At 36.9% G+C, this 20,749-nt stretch overlaps 1 protein-coding gene across 3 annotated transcripts in view; it reads right to left on the reverse strand.

The window, feature by feature from the left end:
* Window positions 1–20,749, reverse strand: part of LOC105840029 — a 172,609-nt gene that overhangs the window by 35,547 nt on the left and 116,313 nt on the right. For all 3 annotated transcript variants that reach the window (XM_036294057.1, XM_036294056.1, XM_036294058.1), the window contains one exon: window positions 4,159–4,237. In XM_036294057.1, the coding sequence (XP_036149950.1) occupies window positions 4,159–4,237 (79 nt within the window). The remainder of the gene's footprint in view (window positions 1–4,158; window positions 4,238–20,749) is intronic.

A 20,749-nucleotide genomic window follows, 5' to 3' on the forward strand; every position in this document is an offset into this window, starting at 1 on the left:
CTCATAAAATATTACGCGGAGGTTGAATCTTACACGGAAAATGAATTAACTCACCGGCTACTATTTTCGAATGAATTAAGTTGGAAAGTTAAATCATTAAAGACACATACGGCAGTTATGTGTTCTCTCAAAATAGGATATACGATATCTGTGATTCCGCCGTAAAATATTAATATCTCCTTTCAAAAAATAAGAAACAGATATTGTACATATTTCCTCTTAGATATTTTAATATAATAACATATATAGAAAGATAGAAGTTTTAAAAAATACAAATATTTGTCGAATCAAAAATATCATAAAATGGAAATAATATTCTAATAAATGAATACACGAACGTGAGATTTGATTGATTTTTATGTAGAGTTAAATGATCTGTTTGTTAAAACTGAATTGACATTTTCGTTTCTGAATGGCATGCAATTTTGACTGTTATTTCAATCATTCTTTTAATATAGAGTTTCAACTTGTCGATTCACATATATGTATAATTGATATTTTCCACTTTTGTGAGTTGATTGATTTTCGCGTAAAACTGTCTATTTACAATTCACCCTATTTTGTTCTAGCATCATTATAATAATATCGACATGGCTGTACATATATTTTGCAGAACTGGAGCAGTTGTGTATGTCAAAAACAATAGTATAAATTCACGGGAAGTTGAAACTTTATTATTAAAATATTTCATGTTCGTAATGAAAAATTTGCGAAACAACATGTATAGTTAAATTTTTAAATCAGGAAAGGCCAATGCACCCGTCGGTTATACTTATAAACAAGAAGATATGCAATACTTAATAACAACTCGTATAAATATTCCATAAGCTACGTTAATTATAAAAAAAAGTTTTCAATACGTCATGGTTTCTTTGAACATAACTAAAAAAAACTTTAATATAAATGTGTAGCGTAGAATGTCTGAATTTCCATCCACAAAAGCGCAGTGATTACATTTGCAATTTCGCATATTGCGTTTTAATGGATAAAATTTAAACTCCAAACGTGAACTTACAATACACACATTTAAAGAACCATTTTCAAGTTGTGCCGTTTGCGAAGAGAAACTGGGAATGAGAAGTTGACACATCGTGCACGAAATAAAAATAATAGAATAAACATAACGAATGAATTTCAGTATTGTGCAATGCATTATAAGTTTTTTTTTTTTTATACGTTGAAAGTGACTTTTGACGCATGATATTTGATGAGAAGACCTTGCGCAGGCCGGAATTCTGGCCAGGATGAGGATGCGGGAGATTGACGGCTGCATTAAAAGGACGACAGGCGAAGGATCTGAAAAATCCAACGCGCAGATATTACGCGGCGTTCTCGAGATGTCGTGTTTTTCTATCGTATTCCACGAGACTTTGCATTCCAAAAAATTTTTTTTATTCGGTCGTGCGAACGGGCGTTTATCTTACGTGTATGTCCAATATATATTCGATATGCACGATGCTACACTGTTCCGCTAAAATTTTTATGAAGTTTTTTCCATGTCTGCAGACATGTGTCCAATAAGAACTTCACATGTATTGCTAATACACGTATACTCATAATATAGTATGCATTGACTGTTTTGACCCATTTTTTTACGCTTTATCAAGGATTGCTAACATAGCTTGATGAAACATAACGTTTCTCAGGTTTCGTATTTCTTCAAAAGAAGCTATCTTGATGTTAAACCATTTCGTTACATATATATGACAATCGTGAGATGGTTAATTCATGACAGCATTCCACTCAATTTCTTGAGTCTTTGACGACGATCTTTCTTACGAGCATGTCTTCAATTTCAGTTTGTACGGTATTCGTCTATTTATCTTAAAGATTTGTAGAAAATAATTAGTACATTATTGCTTTAACGATTTATAAATAAAATAATTACATATTACATTTACTTCAGAATTATATCTTTTTTTCAATAATATACAAGAATTATGCAAGCATTTGAAAGCAATATTATTATTGCAATACCTCAATTAATTTTAATTTCAGTTGCATAGAATCATTTTGATGTTTAGATTCACTCTTGTTCTGCGTAAATGTATGCTTATATAGCGTTTACTGTACAAAACAAAGTTTAACTAATCTGTGAAACTGTTTCATGTTTAGTTTGTTATCCCCAAAGTTTGCTCGAAAATTAATTTCAATATGATTAAACATTTCATTATTTATAAGTTAATCTTGCTGGTTTAATTGTATCTGTTGTCAGTTATCTCTTTTTAATTAATACATTATTTGAAAAATTTGAGTAAGTTTTAGTATAAAAATTAGACTTTTATCTCTTGGAGATGATTTATTTTAAGATTAATTTTTAATTAGTAAGAAACAACAAACCATGTTTAATTACACTTTAGAATTTTAACAATATATCATTTATATCAAAATTTGTATTAGTTTGTATCAAAAATGTTGTATTATATTGCAGTGTTGTATACACGATCGAAAATTGACATCAAATTTTGTTAAATTGACACACTTAGAAAATAATTGAGTTCTTTTTCTCTCTCACCGAAAGAGGAAGGAAGTGAAAAAAAGAGTAAAAAGAATCGACAAAAGAGAACTGGTAAAAGGAGAAAAGGGAAGGTACGCGACTTAGTTCCTGAAAAGGTATCGACGTTTGCCACGACGCTATCTGTCGTGGATAATGCATCAGCTGCTAGAGAATGTCTCTGTCGTTCCATTTTTTTTTCGCGGCGAAATGCTTCCCGTGTCGAGCATTGTACCAGATTACTGAAAACACAACCTCAATTAAATTCTTAATCAATGCGTGAAATAAAACACGCTTTTTAACGAAGTTAAATATTTTAATACAAGAAATAAGAGAAAGTGCCATTTCTCGGTCGAAGCAGATTTTGGTGCTAATAATAATTTTATAACAATTTATTTAAAATATTTTTCAGTTATATTCAGTAGCTTTCAGTCCACATGCCGATATAGTTTGTCGGATTTAAATCGCAATCTTAAATTGAAATTAAACTGAAGAAATAATATTTTAAATTAAATCTGACAATCAAATTAATTCGAGATATTATTTCCAGCTTATGATTGCGTTTCAGGTCTAACCAATCATGTCGGTTATATAAAACTAAAAATTATATTAAATAAATTGATATAATTTATTATCAGATTCTATTTTTATTGGCATCAAGATCTGCTTCGACCAAAAAATATCACTTCTTATTTCTTATAAATTATTCACAGACCGATCTAATTTAACTCATTATTGTAAAACATTTTAAGGTTTAACTGTGTGATCGAATATCTATAAAGATAGAAAGCTTCAATTATTTACATACAATCTTTCTTAATTTATAATTTGCACTACTAGAAACTTACATTAAAAAATAATTCTTATCGAGATATATATCTCTCCCTTTCTAATTCTTAAAACACCTTACATTTTTATGTACGTGGCAATTCCATAAAAACACTGTGTGCATGTAACCCTTGATATTTTCGATAATTTATGTTATGCTATATTATTATTATTATTATATACACAGGGTCATAAACGTAACTCTTGAAATTGTCCATCAAGGAATCTCCACGTGCGCAATACGATGCAATTACGGTTTTTTTATTCCGCGTGTGTATCCCGCGCAAGTTAACTTCTGCAAACATGCGACCGCTCGTGAATTCACGGTCACGTTCCGCGCGTAAAATACGTTCTCGGCGCTTTCGGGTTTATACATCGAGTTTAGGGTTCGTCGGCACCTTAAGGCCGGGATAAAGCGGTCCTTTGAATGAAACTCCTCTCACTGGAAGATTTATATGCGCCACGCTAGGAAAAATCGAACAGATAAGATAAGATGATGCAACTACGTGCCAAAGAACACCGGGATCTACTTTGAGTAGATTGTCGGCAAATTCGTACAAATACGTGAGACAGCTTCATATGGCGCCAGGCGTTACAACATACGACACCGTGTATACGCATAATGAATTTATGGCATATCAGTGCTTAGAAAAGCACAATTTTCCGTACAAAACGCAATCTTCGTACAATATACGCGGAGAGATATGAAAATATTCTTTCAATATGTAACAGATATGTAATAGATAAAGAAATATAATCAGCTATTTAATTAATTTAATTATTTTTATAAAGAAATAGTTGTATAGAACATGAAATGTTAAAAAATTGTAAATTACCAGTCGTTGCCAGTTTTGGAAACGTTCTGTCGTTTGCGTCCAGTTTGGTGAGGCTTTGGCTCGGCCACCATGTTTACATCTAAAAATACAACGGTTTCTTGATTAGTAAAAAATAAAAAAGATACATAGAGATGAAATAAAAGTAAATGTGAAACGATTGCTTAATTAATTGTATTAATATACATTATTAATTGGTACTTGACGCGAAAGTATTTAAACAGATTTTTAATAAAGAATAAAGTTAATAAACTAAATACGTCTAAGCTATTTTCTCTCTTTATCCAGTTTTGTATTATTTAACTTAATTCCTTTTAATTATAATATTACATTTGAGAAATTATAAACCTAAAAGTGTTTTAACTTTTTAACTAAATACTAAAGCAAGTAATTACCAAAACATATTGGTATAATTTAACAGCTAACTAATAAGAAACTCAGATCTATTTCCACTTAGTGTTATAATATCTGATACATAAAATGTGAAGCAATTGATTCTATTTGAACTCTACGTGGAATAGATCAAACTTTGAAAACTTTCATCGCGCTCTACTTCAGCGATACTTTGTTAAAAATTTACGATTTACCCAGACACATCGACGTTTGCATAACACTTGCAAAATACACGAGTTGCGAATAATAAATGATGCGGATTGCAAGTATCGATTCAGGCACGTCTCGTGCCGCGATACGAGGAGCGCAAAGTGCGTTCTCATCGCTGCGCTGCACCGCTTCGCAGTCCGCCAGCGGCTTACGCGGATTAATAAAACGAAGACGGCCCCACGGCGAAGCGCGAAGTTTCCGCTTAGCATTTCTGCAAACAATTATTAATTTCGCTACCTTTGAGCCGGCCCGTAGCGAGATTGATAATGAATGCGCTGCGACGTCGCGCGACGGGCGATCAAGCGACAAGGATTTCGCATTCTTCTTCTTGTTTTCGTCGCGGCGGTAACCGAGACGGTAGCCGTATTCATCGTACAGAGTGATTCAAAAGTCGCGCAACAGGTGTGCAGCGATATTGATCCGCGCGCTGTTCTGCGCTGTTTGGCGGCTTACGATCGCGTACGTACGATAATTCTCGGGACACGTCGGCGACGTGATAGATATGCAGATCATAAGTTGTGAACTGTACCGGGTGATTAACAGCTGTGAGCAATACGTATACTGCGACAAATGCAATTGTATTCCTGGGAGATAAAGAATTAAAATTATATAGTTGAGAATAATATTAGATGATTGCGCGCGTCATAAACGTCAAGGAACCGCACGCAGAATGGCGATACGTTATATGCACTTCTGAAATCGAGTGTGTTTAGAGATATCAAGAGAGGAAGAAATAGTATGCCAGAGAAGATAGTGATACCTGCCGGAGGCAAGAAGATGAAACGGCAGAACCGATAAGGAAGGAAGTGTCAAGAGGGAGAGAGGTAAAGGAAAAAAGGTAAAAGAGGAGGAAAAAAGCAAGAAAAACGGAAAAAGCGATAGAGGGAAGAAAAACCAATATAAATGAGAAGAAACAGTTCTCCAATTCGATGGAGTTGTTCCTCTATTCTTTTGATAGAGGTGGAAGAAGTAGAAAAGATAAAAATTGATCAGACAACAGGAAAATAGGCGACAAGATTGTTAAAAAAAATTTATATCGCGTAAAGAAGTGTGTAAAAAAAGGGAGGAAAAAGATTATATATCTTTGAAGTATAATCTTTAACATTAACGTTTTTCTATTGTCCATCAAGGTATAACAAAAAGAAAAATTGAAAATATTAAGATAAAACTTAAAATTAAAAAAAATCACGCGATAATATAGTTTCCTTTTCGATTGAAATCAAAACTCGTAATTCTTTTAAATAAGGTATTTACAACATAATAAATCATAAAATCAAAAACACACACCCTTCCTCGCACCAATCACTTCATCCCGAAAACATTTTCCATCACGCTCGCTACTTCCTACAAGACGCCTTGTATCCGTGTCGCTAACTTCCGGACGTTCCGTAAACCGTTGAGGTCCTGTAGCAAGCCCGTACCACCATCCCTTCGCCATTCCAGCCCCCTCGGAGAGGGGTGGTTTGTGGATGTTCCTTGTTAGAGTAGCGGGCTGATTCCGTTGTGTGCGCAGCGGTGCGCTTCGTCCTTTGTGTGAGCTAACCAAACATCCCCCCCCTCTCTCAGCGCCGCCGCCCTGTACCTTATCCTCATCCTCCTCATCCTACTGCTCCTCCATTATCGCGGCTACTTGCGCAAATTGTTTACACGTCGGTCCGCGAGCATTTCATGAGGCCGTCCGAAAATTGATGATTTGGTAGATGTTTGTTGCACTTTGAAGAGATGAAGGGGCTGAGGAGGGGCTGATTTATTAGAGAAAGAGGAGGTGAGAGTATTTCACGGAGCTACTGAAGACGCTGGATAAGACTGCTTGAAGAAGCTAAAGCAAAGTCGACCTCTGGTTTCACGTAAACCCCGAAATTTATTTTATAAAACCGCGTTCTCATTTACTGTCTTTATAAAACTATATTTTTTTGCTTGGATGAAAATAAAATTGAAATAACGTACACAAAAAAAGATATTCTTGTTTTGACAATATCTCCAGTTTCAAAACGGAAATCTTGAAATGAGATTATATCGCGTTAAATCAAAAAGATTTACTTGAAGATTTATTTCAAATTTTTATATAGTTTAACCAAGAAAATAATATTCTTGTTATTTAAAAATAATTTTCTTGAATAGAAAAGAAAAATATTGGATAGAAAATACTACATGTTTAAATCAAAGATTATAATTTTCTTAGAATAAAATTATCAAAACAATTATATCATATTTTTAAAACAATACTTATAGTATTGAAATAAGACTATAATATCTTGAAATTCAAGATTTTCAAATTCTTCTAAAAAGATTATATATTGTTGCTTATATACAAGGATCGCGTTAATTTGAATACATAAGTTTCAATTTGAGAGTAATTTTTTTCCGTGTAAAATACTTAAATGAATAAAATTTGAAACAATAGAAATCGGCAAGCGCACATATCAAGTGCAACATAATAATCATCTCGTGCATTTTTGACAGTTTTATCAGAATTCAGTAATTGACGTTTTTTCGTGCAATATTTTTTAAGGCTGTACAAACAGGTTGTTCGTATAATTTTTCATAATGGTTTTTCACAACAATTAAGTGTCCAAGTGATTGTGTCTAAGAACGTGCTCGTAGGGGTTAAGAACCGGAAAATTCAAGCGCTCTCCCATGTGAATGAGGTGCAAACTCGGCTCTCCGTTTATAATGCAATGAAGCTGTGCAATCGCTCGTCACACAGAATACTGCGGGCGATCGGCAAACTGTGGCAGCAATCGCTTTCGCCAATTGTTTTTCTCGATTTGATTTTCCGCAGATCGAAATGCCCATGCGGATTGATTTATTGGTAATCCACTTCTACACGCGGCGGAAGAGAAAATCCAGGCGTCAAGGGGTTAAATGCAGCGCAGCGGAACGAAACTCCCGACATTCGCCACCGCGACGCAGCTAATCGTTGCGGGCGTCGGCGTCGCCGCGAAGTTTAGTCGATACGCGGGTGTACGCGGATGCAGTAACGCGCGCGAGAGAAAGAGAGAGGGGTGGGAGAGAGCACTGACACAGAGAACGACAGAGACAGGGCGAGCGGACAGAAGAGAAGGAGAGAGAAAGAGGGGGGAGGGGGGAGAGAGAGAGAAAGAGAGAGAGAGAGAGAGGAAGTCGAGTATCGATGTCATCTCCAGCACGCGGTTGAAGGGTGATTCCTATATCGCGTTGTGAATTGTTCCTCGAACTAACCGCCCGGCGGTTGAGCGAGCGACAGCGAATGCGAGAGCGAAAGCGGGAGCGAGCGCGAGCGAAGCTGAGCGGAGTCTGTAACAGGCAGCGACGCTAATGGAATATGACAACGCGAGGCGAATAATAATCGGCCGTTTCTCCGTCGCCGAACTTCGTAATAAAACGAGCATTGTCCGTGACGTTTCGTCGCCGACAGCGTCGCGACGTCACAGCGGACGTCGCTCCGCCGTTTGCGGATTTTTCGCGGTGTTTTCGCGTGTGCGTTCGTATTAACGATGCGTTAGCATTACTACACCCGATAACAACGTAAACCCATTCTGGTGAATTGTTTTACGAACTTTTCCATCAATTTGAAGTAAATTTTGTTTCTAGGTATAATCGGACTCCATTTTACTTTGCGACTTTTAAACGTGGACACATACAATCGAACAATTTAATTTATAAGTAATAATAATAATCAATTTAGTGAGTACGAAATATGTAATATAATGTTAAATTTATTTCAAAATTTATGAATTTCGGTTATACCTATAATAAAAAAGAAAGTACTTATATATAGTACTATATATACTTATAACTTTCCAACATTTTTAATAAGACATTTAACAATTTCGAGAGATTTTGACATCTTATGACAAATTTAAATTGAAAGGAATAAAAATCAATATATTAATAGTTTATACGTGCTGAGTAAATCAAGTAAATAACTAATTCAGATTTTAGATATATAATAAATCATACAATTTATTATACAAAATAAATTACAACGATAATTATATAGATAACCATCTATACAAATTTGACAGCTCAAAATTCAATCACAATGACAGCTGCTCTCGCAACACGAAGTAACCGCAGCGAGAGAACCAATCAACATCGCGGAAAAGAGGCAACAATCACTTCGAAATTTGCAATTATCAATATAATATGCACTTTTTAGAAAAGGGATTTCAAGTATTGTATGCTTAATCTAATTTATAAAGTTAATTTTTAATATTTTAAGCGGATTCGCTTCAGCAAAGATGTACAATTACAGGAATTAATGCTGCAAAGATATTGAAAATTTAAAGCATAATGTTCTGTATACAATTATGTAAGTGAATTATCACATCCTCGACCCTTAACTGGGAAAAAAATTAAAAATACATCGCACAAGGTATAGCAGAGTTTGCCTGAAGAACATTTTCGGTACTTTGCTATACATTAGATTTCTTCTTTCAATTATTTATTTTCAAATTAGGATTTCATTATTTTATTATTTCACTTTTTATATATTACACAAATTAATATTAAAATTTGCCCTGCATATGTTAATTTCAGTATCATGTAGCCTGTACAATTTTGCTACTTTATAATTTATAATAAATGTTACCGTAATGACAATTTATTATATTATAATTATTCTTTTAATGGAATCTGCAATAAATGTACGAGAAAAAATCTTTTATTTAATTCACTAAATTGAAGTAATGTCTCAAATGCATAAGAGTGCAATAAATTGAAATATTTTTGTATACGACTAAAGAATACTGAAAATTTATTTAACATTCATACTTTTGTAAAAATATATTGTATTTTGTATTAAATCATAACCAAAGAAATTACTTTATTAATTCAGTATGTTATTGTGACAACAATTATTTTATTATTCAGTAATGTCAAGAATAATTGATAGACTGTGAAAATCGCTGATAATATGGCCTATTAATTTTATAACCGCGAGCCGTTAATCACAAGGGATGCCAAATTGTTAATTCATCAATTTATTTATGATCTTGCAGATCGAGTAATTAATGTTGCACGTGGGCTTGACCGGGCATATTTCGATATCCAATCGTATCGGAGCGATAATTTCATTTTGGAATTTACACAAGGCCGATAAATCTCGCAAAATACCTAACCGCATAGCAATATCTAATCTACACTTATTAATCTACATGATTCTTAACATAGTTTGATAATGTTTCGTTGGTCTATGTAATAAAATAATCAATATTTAATTTAATAATTCATGCTACAAATATAACTTTATTTTGTGCTTAATAAGCATACATTTTATTTCCTTTGCATGCATTATAAATAGCACACACATACATTTTTTAAGAAAGATAATAAATTTTTATTATTAAATTCTTCAAATTTGATTCAGATTTTGTGTACTATCATACATGTTGTAAATTTAATTCCTTTAATACTCCTGTAATACTCCTGTAATACTCCTACAACATTCTGATTCTCTTGAAATTATAATTCTAAAAATAGAAATCCATTATCCATTGAGACAGTTAAGTCGAGATTAATTCGCGAAAGGTTCTTTATTCTCTTATGAAATAGAAAGAATATCTTCTTCGAGAAGTATATTTATTGTATTTTATTTTGGAATGTTCGACGAAAGGAAAGAGAGCGCGCAAGTATTTCATAGGAATACGAAGCCAATTAAATAAGTAAGACAAAAAAACAACGGTCGACAGTTGAAACGATCCGGCGCGGCTGATTCTCGTACACCGCGCGCTCGCGGAACGCAGGATGGCGGAAGTTATCACCGTGTACACGCGCGGTTACAAGTTCGACCGTTAAAAGCGCGCCCGGGTGAGTTTCGTACCAGCCAGTGCGACTCGCTCGGCTCGACTCGGCCCGGCTAGACTCGACATGCACGCATTACGCTATTAGCCCACGACACGACATCATTTCCATCGTTTCGCTACACTCTTTGCCGGGGTCGGGCCCTTTAATTGCGCCACGTTATTTATAGCCGCAGTTAAAACTTGCTTGGCCGTAGAGAGAAACAAGCGGCACTACCGGGAGGGTGTCTTCCCAGGGCCTCTCTAACGGATGGATCGTTCGTCGCGGTCGACTTTGAGGCCGTCGCATAAATTATCCGGCAAATATTTTACTCCTTCATCCTGTGTTTAACCTTCCTTCTACCAAGAGGGATAATGGAATTACCGCGGGGAGTAATTTTTTCCGACGTATTTCAGTTCCATGTAGATAATTCTCAACGTCACGTAGTCCCGGGCGCGACGTTATTCCCCACATACGCGTTCCAGTAAATGCGCAACAAAAATCGCTTTCTATCCTTATTTCTTCTTAACGTGTATTCATCATTAGCGACGCAGAACCAACATATTTTTCCTGCGCGCATTGCCATTTTTTTCATTCTTTACCGCTTATACCTTCCATATTTCCCTTTCTCAACTCTTTACGATTACTTTCCATCTTTTCAACATTTCATTTCTCTCCGTCTCTTCATAACCTTTCTACCGCAATATGTTCTGGCTCCTCATAGAAAATATCCCTTTTATATATTTCTTGTTCATTGAACAATGTTTCGTAACATTTTGTCGTTCCATATATTTTGCTGTTCTATTTTCCCTTTCTTTACGATTTCAGTTGGTCGAGCTGTAATTTTCTCATCATCTCTCTCTCTCTCTCTCTCTCTCTCTCTCTCTCTAAGTTTTAGTAAAAATTTTCAAAGCATACCAACACGCAGAGCTGATCCGCGTATATTGCATAGTGATCAAAGCAATACATAGTCGAGATAATTGACATTCCGACAATATGTGGTCGACAGTTTCTCCGCTTCCTAATGAAAGAACTGATAAATAACGGCGTCGGCGGTAGCGTTAGCCGGCTCTCTTTTAATCCCGCTAATCCCCGTGGCCGAAAAAAAGGAATCCGCGAATTCTCACTGGTTGCCGCGAAAGGGCCCGCGGGGGCTAATCTTGGCGGGCCCTTTGTCGGCGGAAGTTCTTTTGTTTACTCCGCACGCGGCGTAGTAGAGAAGGGCGAGCTCTGAAACGCGAAAAAGGGGTAGGCACTTATTAAGCAAGCCCGGCTTTGTGCGAGCCTTCAGCCGTGCCTCCCTTTCCTCTTTCGGGAATGAAGGGGGGGGCCAGAGGTAGGGGGCGTCGCGACGTCCGTAGACGGATTGACCGGACGGTGGTGCTCGGACGGGCGCGATGCAACGTAAAAGGACTCCGCATTTCTGTTGAAATGCCGACTCGAAATGTGGCTGGCGTTCAATACGGCGGGCTTGAATGCGCCAGCCGCTCTCAATGGCGCCGCGCTGCATCGTGTTGGGGATAGCACGCTAATTATAGCGTTTGTACCACGCGATTGCGATGTATGATCATGTGTCTTCTTTGCATGTAATTATGACAATTTTATTTAATTACAATATCACGCTGCTCGTGCTGCTGATTAAAATTATATTTAAAATCATTAATAAGAATGAATTTTTAAAACAATATAAATATTTTTTTCAACATATAATTATTACTACATTGTATTAACATGAAAATATTATATAGTGATTAAAAATATAATCACTTTAAAATATAAACACTTATTTTAAATAATTGTCCTCGTCATTGTAAAATATGAAAGTCACCAATCAATCTTAGAAAAAGTTTAGAAGAGATAAAAATCAGCGAATTCAGCAAATAGAGAGTCAAGAAAATTTTCGGGTTTAACTTCTACTTTTTAAAAAAGTTTAGTGTGGTTCAAAAATATTTTACTTTTCTTCATTCGCGTTTAAATTTTATGTTATAATTTACTAAAGAAAGCAATTTTTCCAAAGGTGAAAAAGTTGAATTAATTCTTTTCTTTCTTTGAAGTGAAAAATTTACTAGAGAAAGATTCGTCGTCGGTATTTATACATTGATATGCTGTCGTTGAATCTAATTAACGATCTTAAATAAACGATTTCATATAAAAATCTTGAGTACAACGTAAAAATACGTAATAATACATAATAATATGTAACATACGTTATTTAATCTTGATTCAAAAAACTTTTGTAAAAATTATTCGTTTTTCTATCAAATAAATTTTAAGTTTATTAATTAAGTTTATTAAGACTAGACAGATTATTAATGTAGTAATATTTGATGCAAGGAAAACAAAATAATTGTAAATAAAAAATGCAACTATGTATTGCATGTGAAATAATGTTTTTGTGCAAAAAATAGTCTTTTCTTATAGAGCTAATCTCCATTTCCCAACGTTAAATTATTTAAATGCCACGATATGCAGAAGACAAAAAGATTTTCTGTTTCGCGGCGCGCTCGTACGTTGTACAAAATACGGAAGGAGATATACTAGGGAGAGTGCAATATTTCATTGACACGATCATTCCGTACAGTATAAAGAAAGCAGCGAAATTTTGCCGTCAACTTCGTTTCAACGGTAGCGTTGAAAATCGCGTACGGCGTTTTCCATTGTTACGGGCGCCCAGATGCCGCTCTATCTAGTCCTGCTTCGGCAAAGAGTAACGCGAAAACGTGAGCGCGGTCATAAATTCAAGCGGTCTCTCGACGACAGCCGTCGCGGGACGTTGTTCCGCGAAAAGAGAGAGAACGCGCGCCCCAGCTTCCGACATCGACGCGCGCCGTACCGCATAATCGCGTCGTCCGCGCGCGCCTCCCGCCTTTTGTAACTGCCAACGGGCCAATCTAAGTGACGTACGGCTTCGCGCGACCCCGCGACCTCATACCGCGCCGCTATAATCATTTCATACACAATAGTCGGACGCCCGCCGTTCGCAACGAGGAGCGCGCGCTCCGCGCGATGCCGCGATGCCGCGCGGGACGGAGGATCGGGGGGGGGAGGAAGGGGGAGCAGCGGTGCGCGGCTGCAAGAGTAATGGATGCAATTTGTAGCCACCTCCGCACCTCTTCCACCCTCGGTCGCCGCCGCCCCTCGCATTCCAGGACGGCCAGGGTGCTGTGCACGCAGGGCGATCTGCGAATTTACACGCGTGCCGCTGGGCCCCCGCCAACCCCTGGTGACCCGACGCCCGCGAAGGTCGCACCCTGCGACCCTTCCACTCGCCGGTTACCATCCGGCGGAGGTGACGGCACGGACACGGTAAAACCGAACGTAAGTCGAGGGATATTCAAGTGATTTAATTAAACTCTACGACAGGTAGTCAGCGGCGTTCATCACGTACATAGGAAATCGCGAGAATAGAAGACCTCGTTGACGGTAAATATTCACGATTCGCGTTAACGCGAATTCCATGTAATGGATGCCGTCGTATTTTATTTTCCGAATGATTGATCTATGAAAACTTTTAAATGTAAAGGAAGAGAAACAACCGCCATATGATTAATGCCATTATCCAGATTCTACGCGCTCTCTGTCCAGAGACCACACGACTCTCTTCTTCTCCATTTAGAAAAAAAATCTTAATTAATTATTTCATTTAAAATGAATTCTCTCGTGGAAAATATTAACATCGATAGAACGAACGTAATTTGTTAATTAACGACCAACAAAATTACCTAGCTGCTTGCTGTTTTTAATATAGTACACATTACTGTAATTTCTTTATATAATATTGCAATATATATATATATAGTATTGTTTAATTATATTTCTTTCTTTCTTTATTTATTAACGTTTATGCCTTAAATAAATATAACGATAGATACTTCTGGATTCATCGTTAGCACTTTGAATTTTGCCAAACAGACGATACATATTCCGCGCGTCTACCCAGCAGTGGACTCTGCGATACAACGTAAAAAATATTTGGGGTCGCCGTGGCTCGAATCGATAGGGTTAGAATTTAGTTGGGTGGTCCACGGGGAACGGGCGAGCGTACGTAATTACATGGAAAAAATTCCAGTCAGGAGGCGAGCGTTCTCGTTGTTGAGTTAGAGTCGCGTTGCGTGGCGTGCCCGGACTTAGAAATCGGCCAGCCAATCAGCCAATCACGTATCCGCGCCGTGGTTGGCCTCCGATCGCTCGCTTGGCCCTACCGAAATCTCGGCGGGCCAATCGAGCCGCGCCGGCACGCTTCCGCTAAATTGCGCGCTATTTTTAAATATTAAGTCCGCTCCTACACGGAGAACGTCGTTCGACCGAAACTTGCCGACATTCAGCTCGAGTTCACGACAGTTAATTCTTATCAGACGATCGTTAAACGACGCGTTCTTGGATTCTGCTCAAAGCCCCGCTACAAGATGCTGCACGTGAGATCACGTGAAACTTACGTGGAGAGAAATACAGTTTAACGTACTATGAATTTTATTATATAATATTTAACACGCGTAACACGTGTTCCTCACGAGATATATTGTATATAACATAGTGATATATTTCCTTCTTTTCTCGGTGTAACGCAAGATTTGCCTGCGCCTCGCATTCATCTGCCTTTTCATCTTCAACTTGTCACGGTGAAACTTGATGTGACGTCGTTTCGCTAGAAGCAATCGCGTCGCCAACGGCGTGAATTTTCGCGACGCAATCGTACACGTCTTAAATCGAAGCAGTTATCGACCACGGAATCAGGTCGTGAACTCCCACGGGCCGGCCGGATAAGAAGTTTGAAATGTGTCCCTGGACTAGGAAGTCCGTCATTTAATTTTCCATCACTTTGTATTATCCGACGCGGCTCCCAAGGCGGGCCGCATTAGTAAGCAAGGAATAATATCGATGCTACGGTGAAGTTTGGAATTCGAGTCGACTTTGCGCGATGCATCGTCTACTTTCGCGCTATACAATATTAATGCACGCGCGTCACTTTAAAATACAAACACTTTGGACCAGCGCGTGAATAATGCATACCCCTTCCCCCTTCTCTCTCCGCGGCTTCATTACCGATTCGCCTCGTAACTCCCGACTTATTCCGCGAATCGAGTCGCGAATTACCACCCTTTGATTTCGTAATCCCCGTGCGATTCGCCGTTCGAAAAATTATCGTCGCGTAGTCGCCCGACCCGCCCCACAAATTTCTAACATAACACTCGAACTTCCCGGTGACCCCATTTGTAGATCCTTCGTAGATTCTCCCATCGGACTATCCACAACTATCTAGGCGTCTGGGACGTGTCTGACATTCTACTATAAAATGTGTTGCGGCGTATATCAAAAAGTATCCGGAGTATCGCATGGCAATGCGAAGTAGTTTATACGAGTAAGAAAAAATGTGAAATAAAATTTCTTTATATTTTATAGTTTGGAAAAAAAGACCGTTAAATGTTAGAGATCCGAAAGTTAATAGCTTTCTTGTGTTTTAAAAAAGGATATCTGTATATTATTTTGTAATATAAATGTCTTAACAACTAAAATACAATTAAAGAAACGTTCAATTCTGTTTGAAAAAATATTGATGTAATTTGGTGTAGAAATTATTTTTCCATCTCTGTGTCAATCTTCCGTACTCAATTCTTCAAAAAAATAACTGCGAAATTAAAATCTAGATTGCTTACGTTTGACTCGTATGGATGGTGCCACTTCTTTAAAAATACAAAAAAGTCCACATCGCTCATCGCGGAAAAAGTAACATCGGGATTTTCGCGGCACCCCAATACGTGTCACTTCGGGCAGGCTTGCCACATTATCGCTCGCGGACGACGCGCAAATTGCCAAACTTTTCACGCCCTGCTGTTATTGTTATTGTTGTCGTCGAGATAATTACGCGGCGGCACAATTAAATCGCGCGATAATATCGAGTTTCGATATCGATCGCGCCCTGATCAATAGCACATTCGCCGCCGTAACGCTGGCGCCGCATATATGCGTATTAACGCTTTAACGACAAATATAACATTTCGCCTGAATTGCGTGAACTCACGGCTCATGCACGAGCGCAATTTACGCAGTCGCGCGTCGCCGTCGCCGGATATTATCGACGAGCATAAACAACGTCGGAGGGAGGCTTCATTTTTAGCGATGTCCTTTGATCATGGAGTGTCAAATGTTTATAGGATGCTCGGGAGATTAAAATGGTGAAAATTATAAAAGTCGTGGTAAAAATTGACGGGCGGAAATTGGATTTGGTTCCTGCAGTGCAGAAATGACTTTACGAAAAAAAAAAAAAATCTGTCTGCCAATACACTACCATATACTGGTCAATTTGTTAAACTATAATTTTTTTAATAAAGTTTATAAACTGTAAACAAAATAAGTTAAACAATAAATATACTCGAATACTTAAAAAATCCTGAATATACTGTCTAATTAAACTTCTGCGAGTTCAAAAAAAAATTCAAGTACAACTGATAATTTTTTTGCACAGTTAACAATATCGGCAATCAAAAAGCAACGCGTGACTCTCATGAGGCAGAGTTTTATAAATATTCTTACTGTAAGCTAATTCTATAAAGCCATTGTAAGTAATTGTTAAATACATTTAGTGCCAATCAATTAAGAAGGTAATTACAAAGAAGAAACACAAAATGACATTTAATTTCGTAAGGAAAAGAGGGGAAAGCTAATGTAAGAGCGAGGTCTCCGTAAAGATCAAAATTAAATTTCACTAAACTTTCTACGTCTGTAAACTAAGAAAATGTAAGATGTACAATTATCAACTCTATACACTTGGAAAATTCACGGTAAAAGCAAAATTATTTTAATTAATTTTTCAAAAACTCAAATGCTATATATATTTGTAAAATGTGAAATGTCTCTGGTTAGCGTTTTTCTATGTAACAAGAATCTTTAATTTCGCGACATCAGATCGTTACTGTGCGCATCGTTCTTACTACGATCGTTCCACAATGAAAACGCAGAGAGGAGCGACCGCGACGTGACTTTTGAAAATTGCATAAGAAGGCACGCGCGGGTAAGAGAAAGGGAAAGAAGCTAGATGTTCCCTCGCAAATGTCATTACGGGCGTGCATTTCGTCGCTAATTACAGCGAAATACCCGCGAGGCCTGTCCTTTCCTCGGTTAATTAGTTAAACTCCCTCCCCCTCCCTCGCCCTCGGCGGTGATAAGCCGGAGAATTTTGTCCTTAACGAGCTGTGCACGCGGCTCCTTTAAGGGACAATGACGAACCGCCGTGGCGTTATCCACCGAGAGAGCGAGAGCGATGTTTGTACGCGCCCGTCGTAAAGGCTGTTTTACGCGTCGCCAGCAGAAAAGGTAAGTCAAGTGCGCGGGTTACTCGGTTGAGTTGCCTCCGTGAGTGCCATGTTTCAGAGAGAGGGAGAGGCAAGCCGAGAGCACGGGTTATTTGTCGCAAGCTGAAGAGCGTGTCCTGCGTAAATATCTATACTCGTTTAAAATCAACGCCGAGCCAAGTGGAAAACCTACATTCGCGATGGATAGCAAACTGGATAGCAACAAACCCCAATAAATAGAGCGAGAGAGAGAGAGAGAGAGCGCTGTTCATTCTAAAAACAGTCATCATTGCTTTATACTATACATTGCTTGAAATATGTACTAAAATATATATTGAAATCTTATCTGATTGACCTGACTCTCATATAGACTCTCATATCCGATACCTATATTAAGTAAAATCGAATAAAAAGAATACCGATTCAAATGCAATAGTCTTAATTTTACTGAAGGACTTAAATAAATTCATTAATTAGATAATGTCAACTTTATCTCATCTTATATTTAAATAAAGAAAATGGGATTAGGAACTTAAATTTATCATCTAATTCATCATTTTTTTAGTATCTTTTTAAGGTAAATCAATTTTTAAAATACGATATTCGACGATTGTGTCGAAATGTTCAAATACACAACTGTATACATATTTAGCATTCTAAAGAAACGTTTGATGGTTTACGTCAGTTTAAATATTACACTTTTGCCTTACTCTTACTTTTAAAAGTTAACTACTTTTCATGGTAAAAAGAGTAGTACTTAAAATTAAAATGCCCCATTTCTAGGAATAAATATAGTTTATAACGTACATGCATAATTTAACAAGACTTTTCAAGTTTTACATAAATTTAGAAGCTGATTTAACAGATAATTCCATCTTTTTATGTCATTTTCGATGCAGATAAAATTTGCATGAAACTTTTTATATTTTTAGTATCTATATTAGTAACTGTAATTTATAAAAAATTTTCTATAGTTATCTCCTGCTAAAATTAGCTTATCTGGATTTTTAAATAGCACAAAACAAACGTGCAAAAATTAGGAATTTATGGAATCATCTTTAAAAAGCTATAACATTCTACTTTATTCGACCATGAAATGGCACTTCTTTTTATATTTCTTTTATTAATCTATTTTTTTTAATCAATGGATTTGTTATATTCTGAAAACACGGAACATGTATACATTTGTAAATGAATAACGTTCTTGACTTTGGTCGTCAAAAATTCAAGTAACTCTGATAAATTAGAAATAAGAATTACCGTCGGGACGCATTTGCATATCACTGTCTCAAACAGTAAATCGCAATGCCAAGCGGGTATTACTTTTGGGTAGAACGTGTAGTCGAAGCGAATGCTCTGCTGGGAACGCAATTCGGCGGTTGCGTTGCGAACTGCACAGTGAGTTGCACTTTAGAGATTTCGATGATGACCGTTGGGATCTGCTCGATTATTACATATGTTATTACATTTCTCATTATTAACCAGTCCTGATGTAAAATGGTGTCCTTAATTTATTGTATTTAACGATGTCGATTAATTGCTTCATAAACAATATTTTTTCCTAAAACTCACAATCAATTTGCTGCGACCATAATTTTAATCATTGTTTTCAATTCATAATTTTCAAGGTAAAATATAGCTGTATTTTAACATCTTTCTATTTGAGTTGTTATTTAAAGCAGAGATTACTTTATTTTCACTGTCTATTGTTATATTACAGCATAGTTCCATTATGATGAACATTTATACAATATAATTTTCACTTTAACAAAATCTCATTGAATTGCGCGTAATGCCAATTTATGCATAATTCAATATATAATGGAATTTCAATGATATATGTTATTGTAAAAATATATAACAGAATAAAAATTACACAATATAATTATATTGATCATATTTGTTTTATTCCTATTATAAATGTTCTTTAAGTATTAAAGTATCTGCTTTCGTGTTTTAAATCACGAGAAATGTTAACTTTAGACATTTATTTTCGTGCGCTGTACGGAAATATTTGCACATTTATCTTATAATGAGCCATTTAAGTGTTTGCGCGTGAGACTATAATTATAATTGTATATATACACATGCGATACACAGTGGAATTTCCATTATCCAAACTAATAGGGAGACACAAGTGTTCGCAGATAAGCGAATTTTCGAATAATAGATCAATTACTCCTTTCTGAAAACAAATTTGGTTTGTTTTAGAACGAAGATCAGCGGAAATGATAATTCATTTATATGTTATTATACATATCTCACTTGTACTAAATCACAAGCTACTTTTCAATGTATTTAACTGCGTAAAATTGCATTATCTTTGTGCTTCCGGGCTTTTATCCCGAATGCTCATGAAATAAGAGTATACGTTTCATCTTGATAAAGTAAACAATGCGCAAAATAATAAGGAAATATTCTGTTCGGGTAATAGGACGTTCTCGAATAGTAGAGCGTTCAGATAATAGAATATTCGGATAATGGATGTTCGATTAATGGAGGTTCCACTGTACTGTGTAATTCAATACAGAAGTCGTACGTGTACGCGGTCGTCGCCGCAACCATGCCACAGAGCAATCGCATACGGGAAACAGGGCACGCCTGAAAATTCTGAAATCGGCTTTGTCGTTTCGTCAAGAAGTGAAAACGCAAATCGAATGGCAATTCGGATGGGAAACTCACCCGTGCTTAACGCGAGAAGGCGGTCGCGCGTTCCGAGAAAGTTGGCGATGATGGTAACGGCGGCTGCACCTTGACACGGACACACTTTAAGTTTCCCGACGTGTCGGTATCAATAAGACCACCCAGTAGACTTCATAAATCTCGCCGCTCCGCGTAATCTGGCAATCGAAGTTTTCTAATCACGCGAGACATCGCCGAATGGACTATCGATATGCAGTCGAGGGGTGTCACGAGGGGGCGAGTTGCATGAAATATGA

This window comes from Monomorium pharaonis, chromosome 11, assembly GCF_013373865.1.
Source record: "Monomorium pharaonis isolate MP-MQ-018 chromosome 11, ASM1337386v2, whole genome shotgun sequence".
NCBI lineage: Eukaryota > Metazoa > Arthropoda > Insecta > Hymenoptera > Formicidae > Monomorium > Monomorium pharaonis.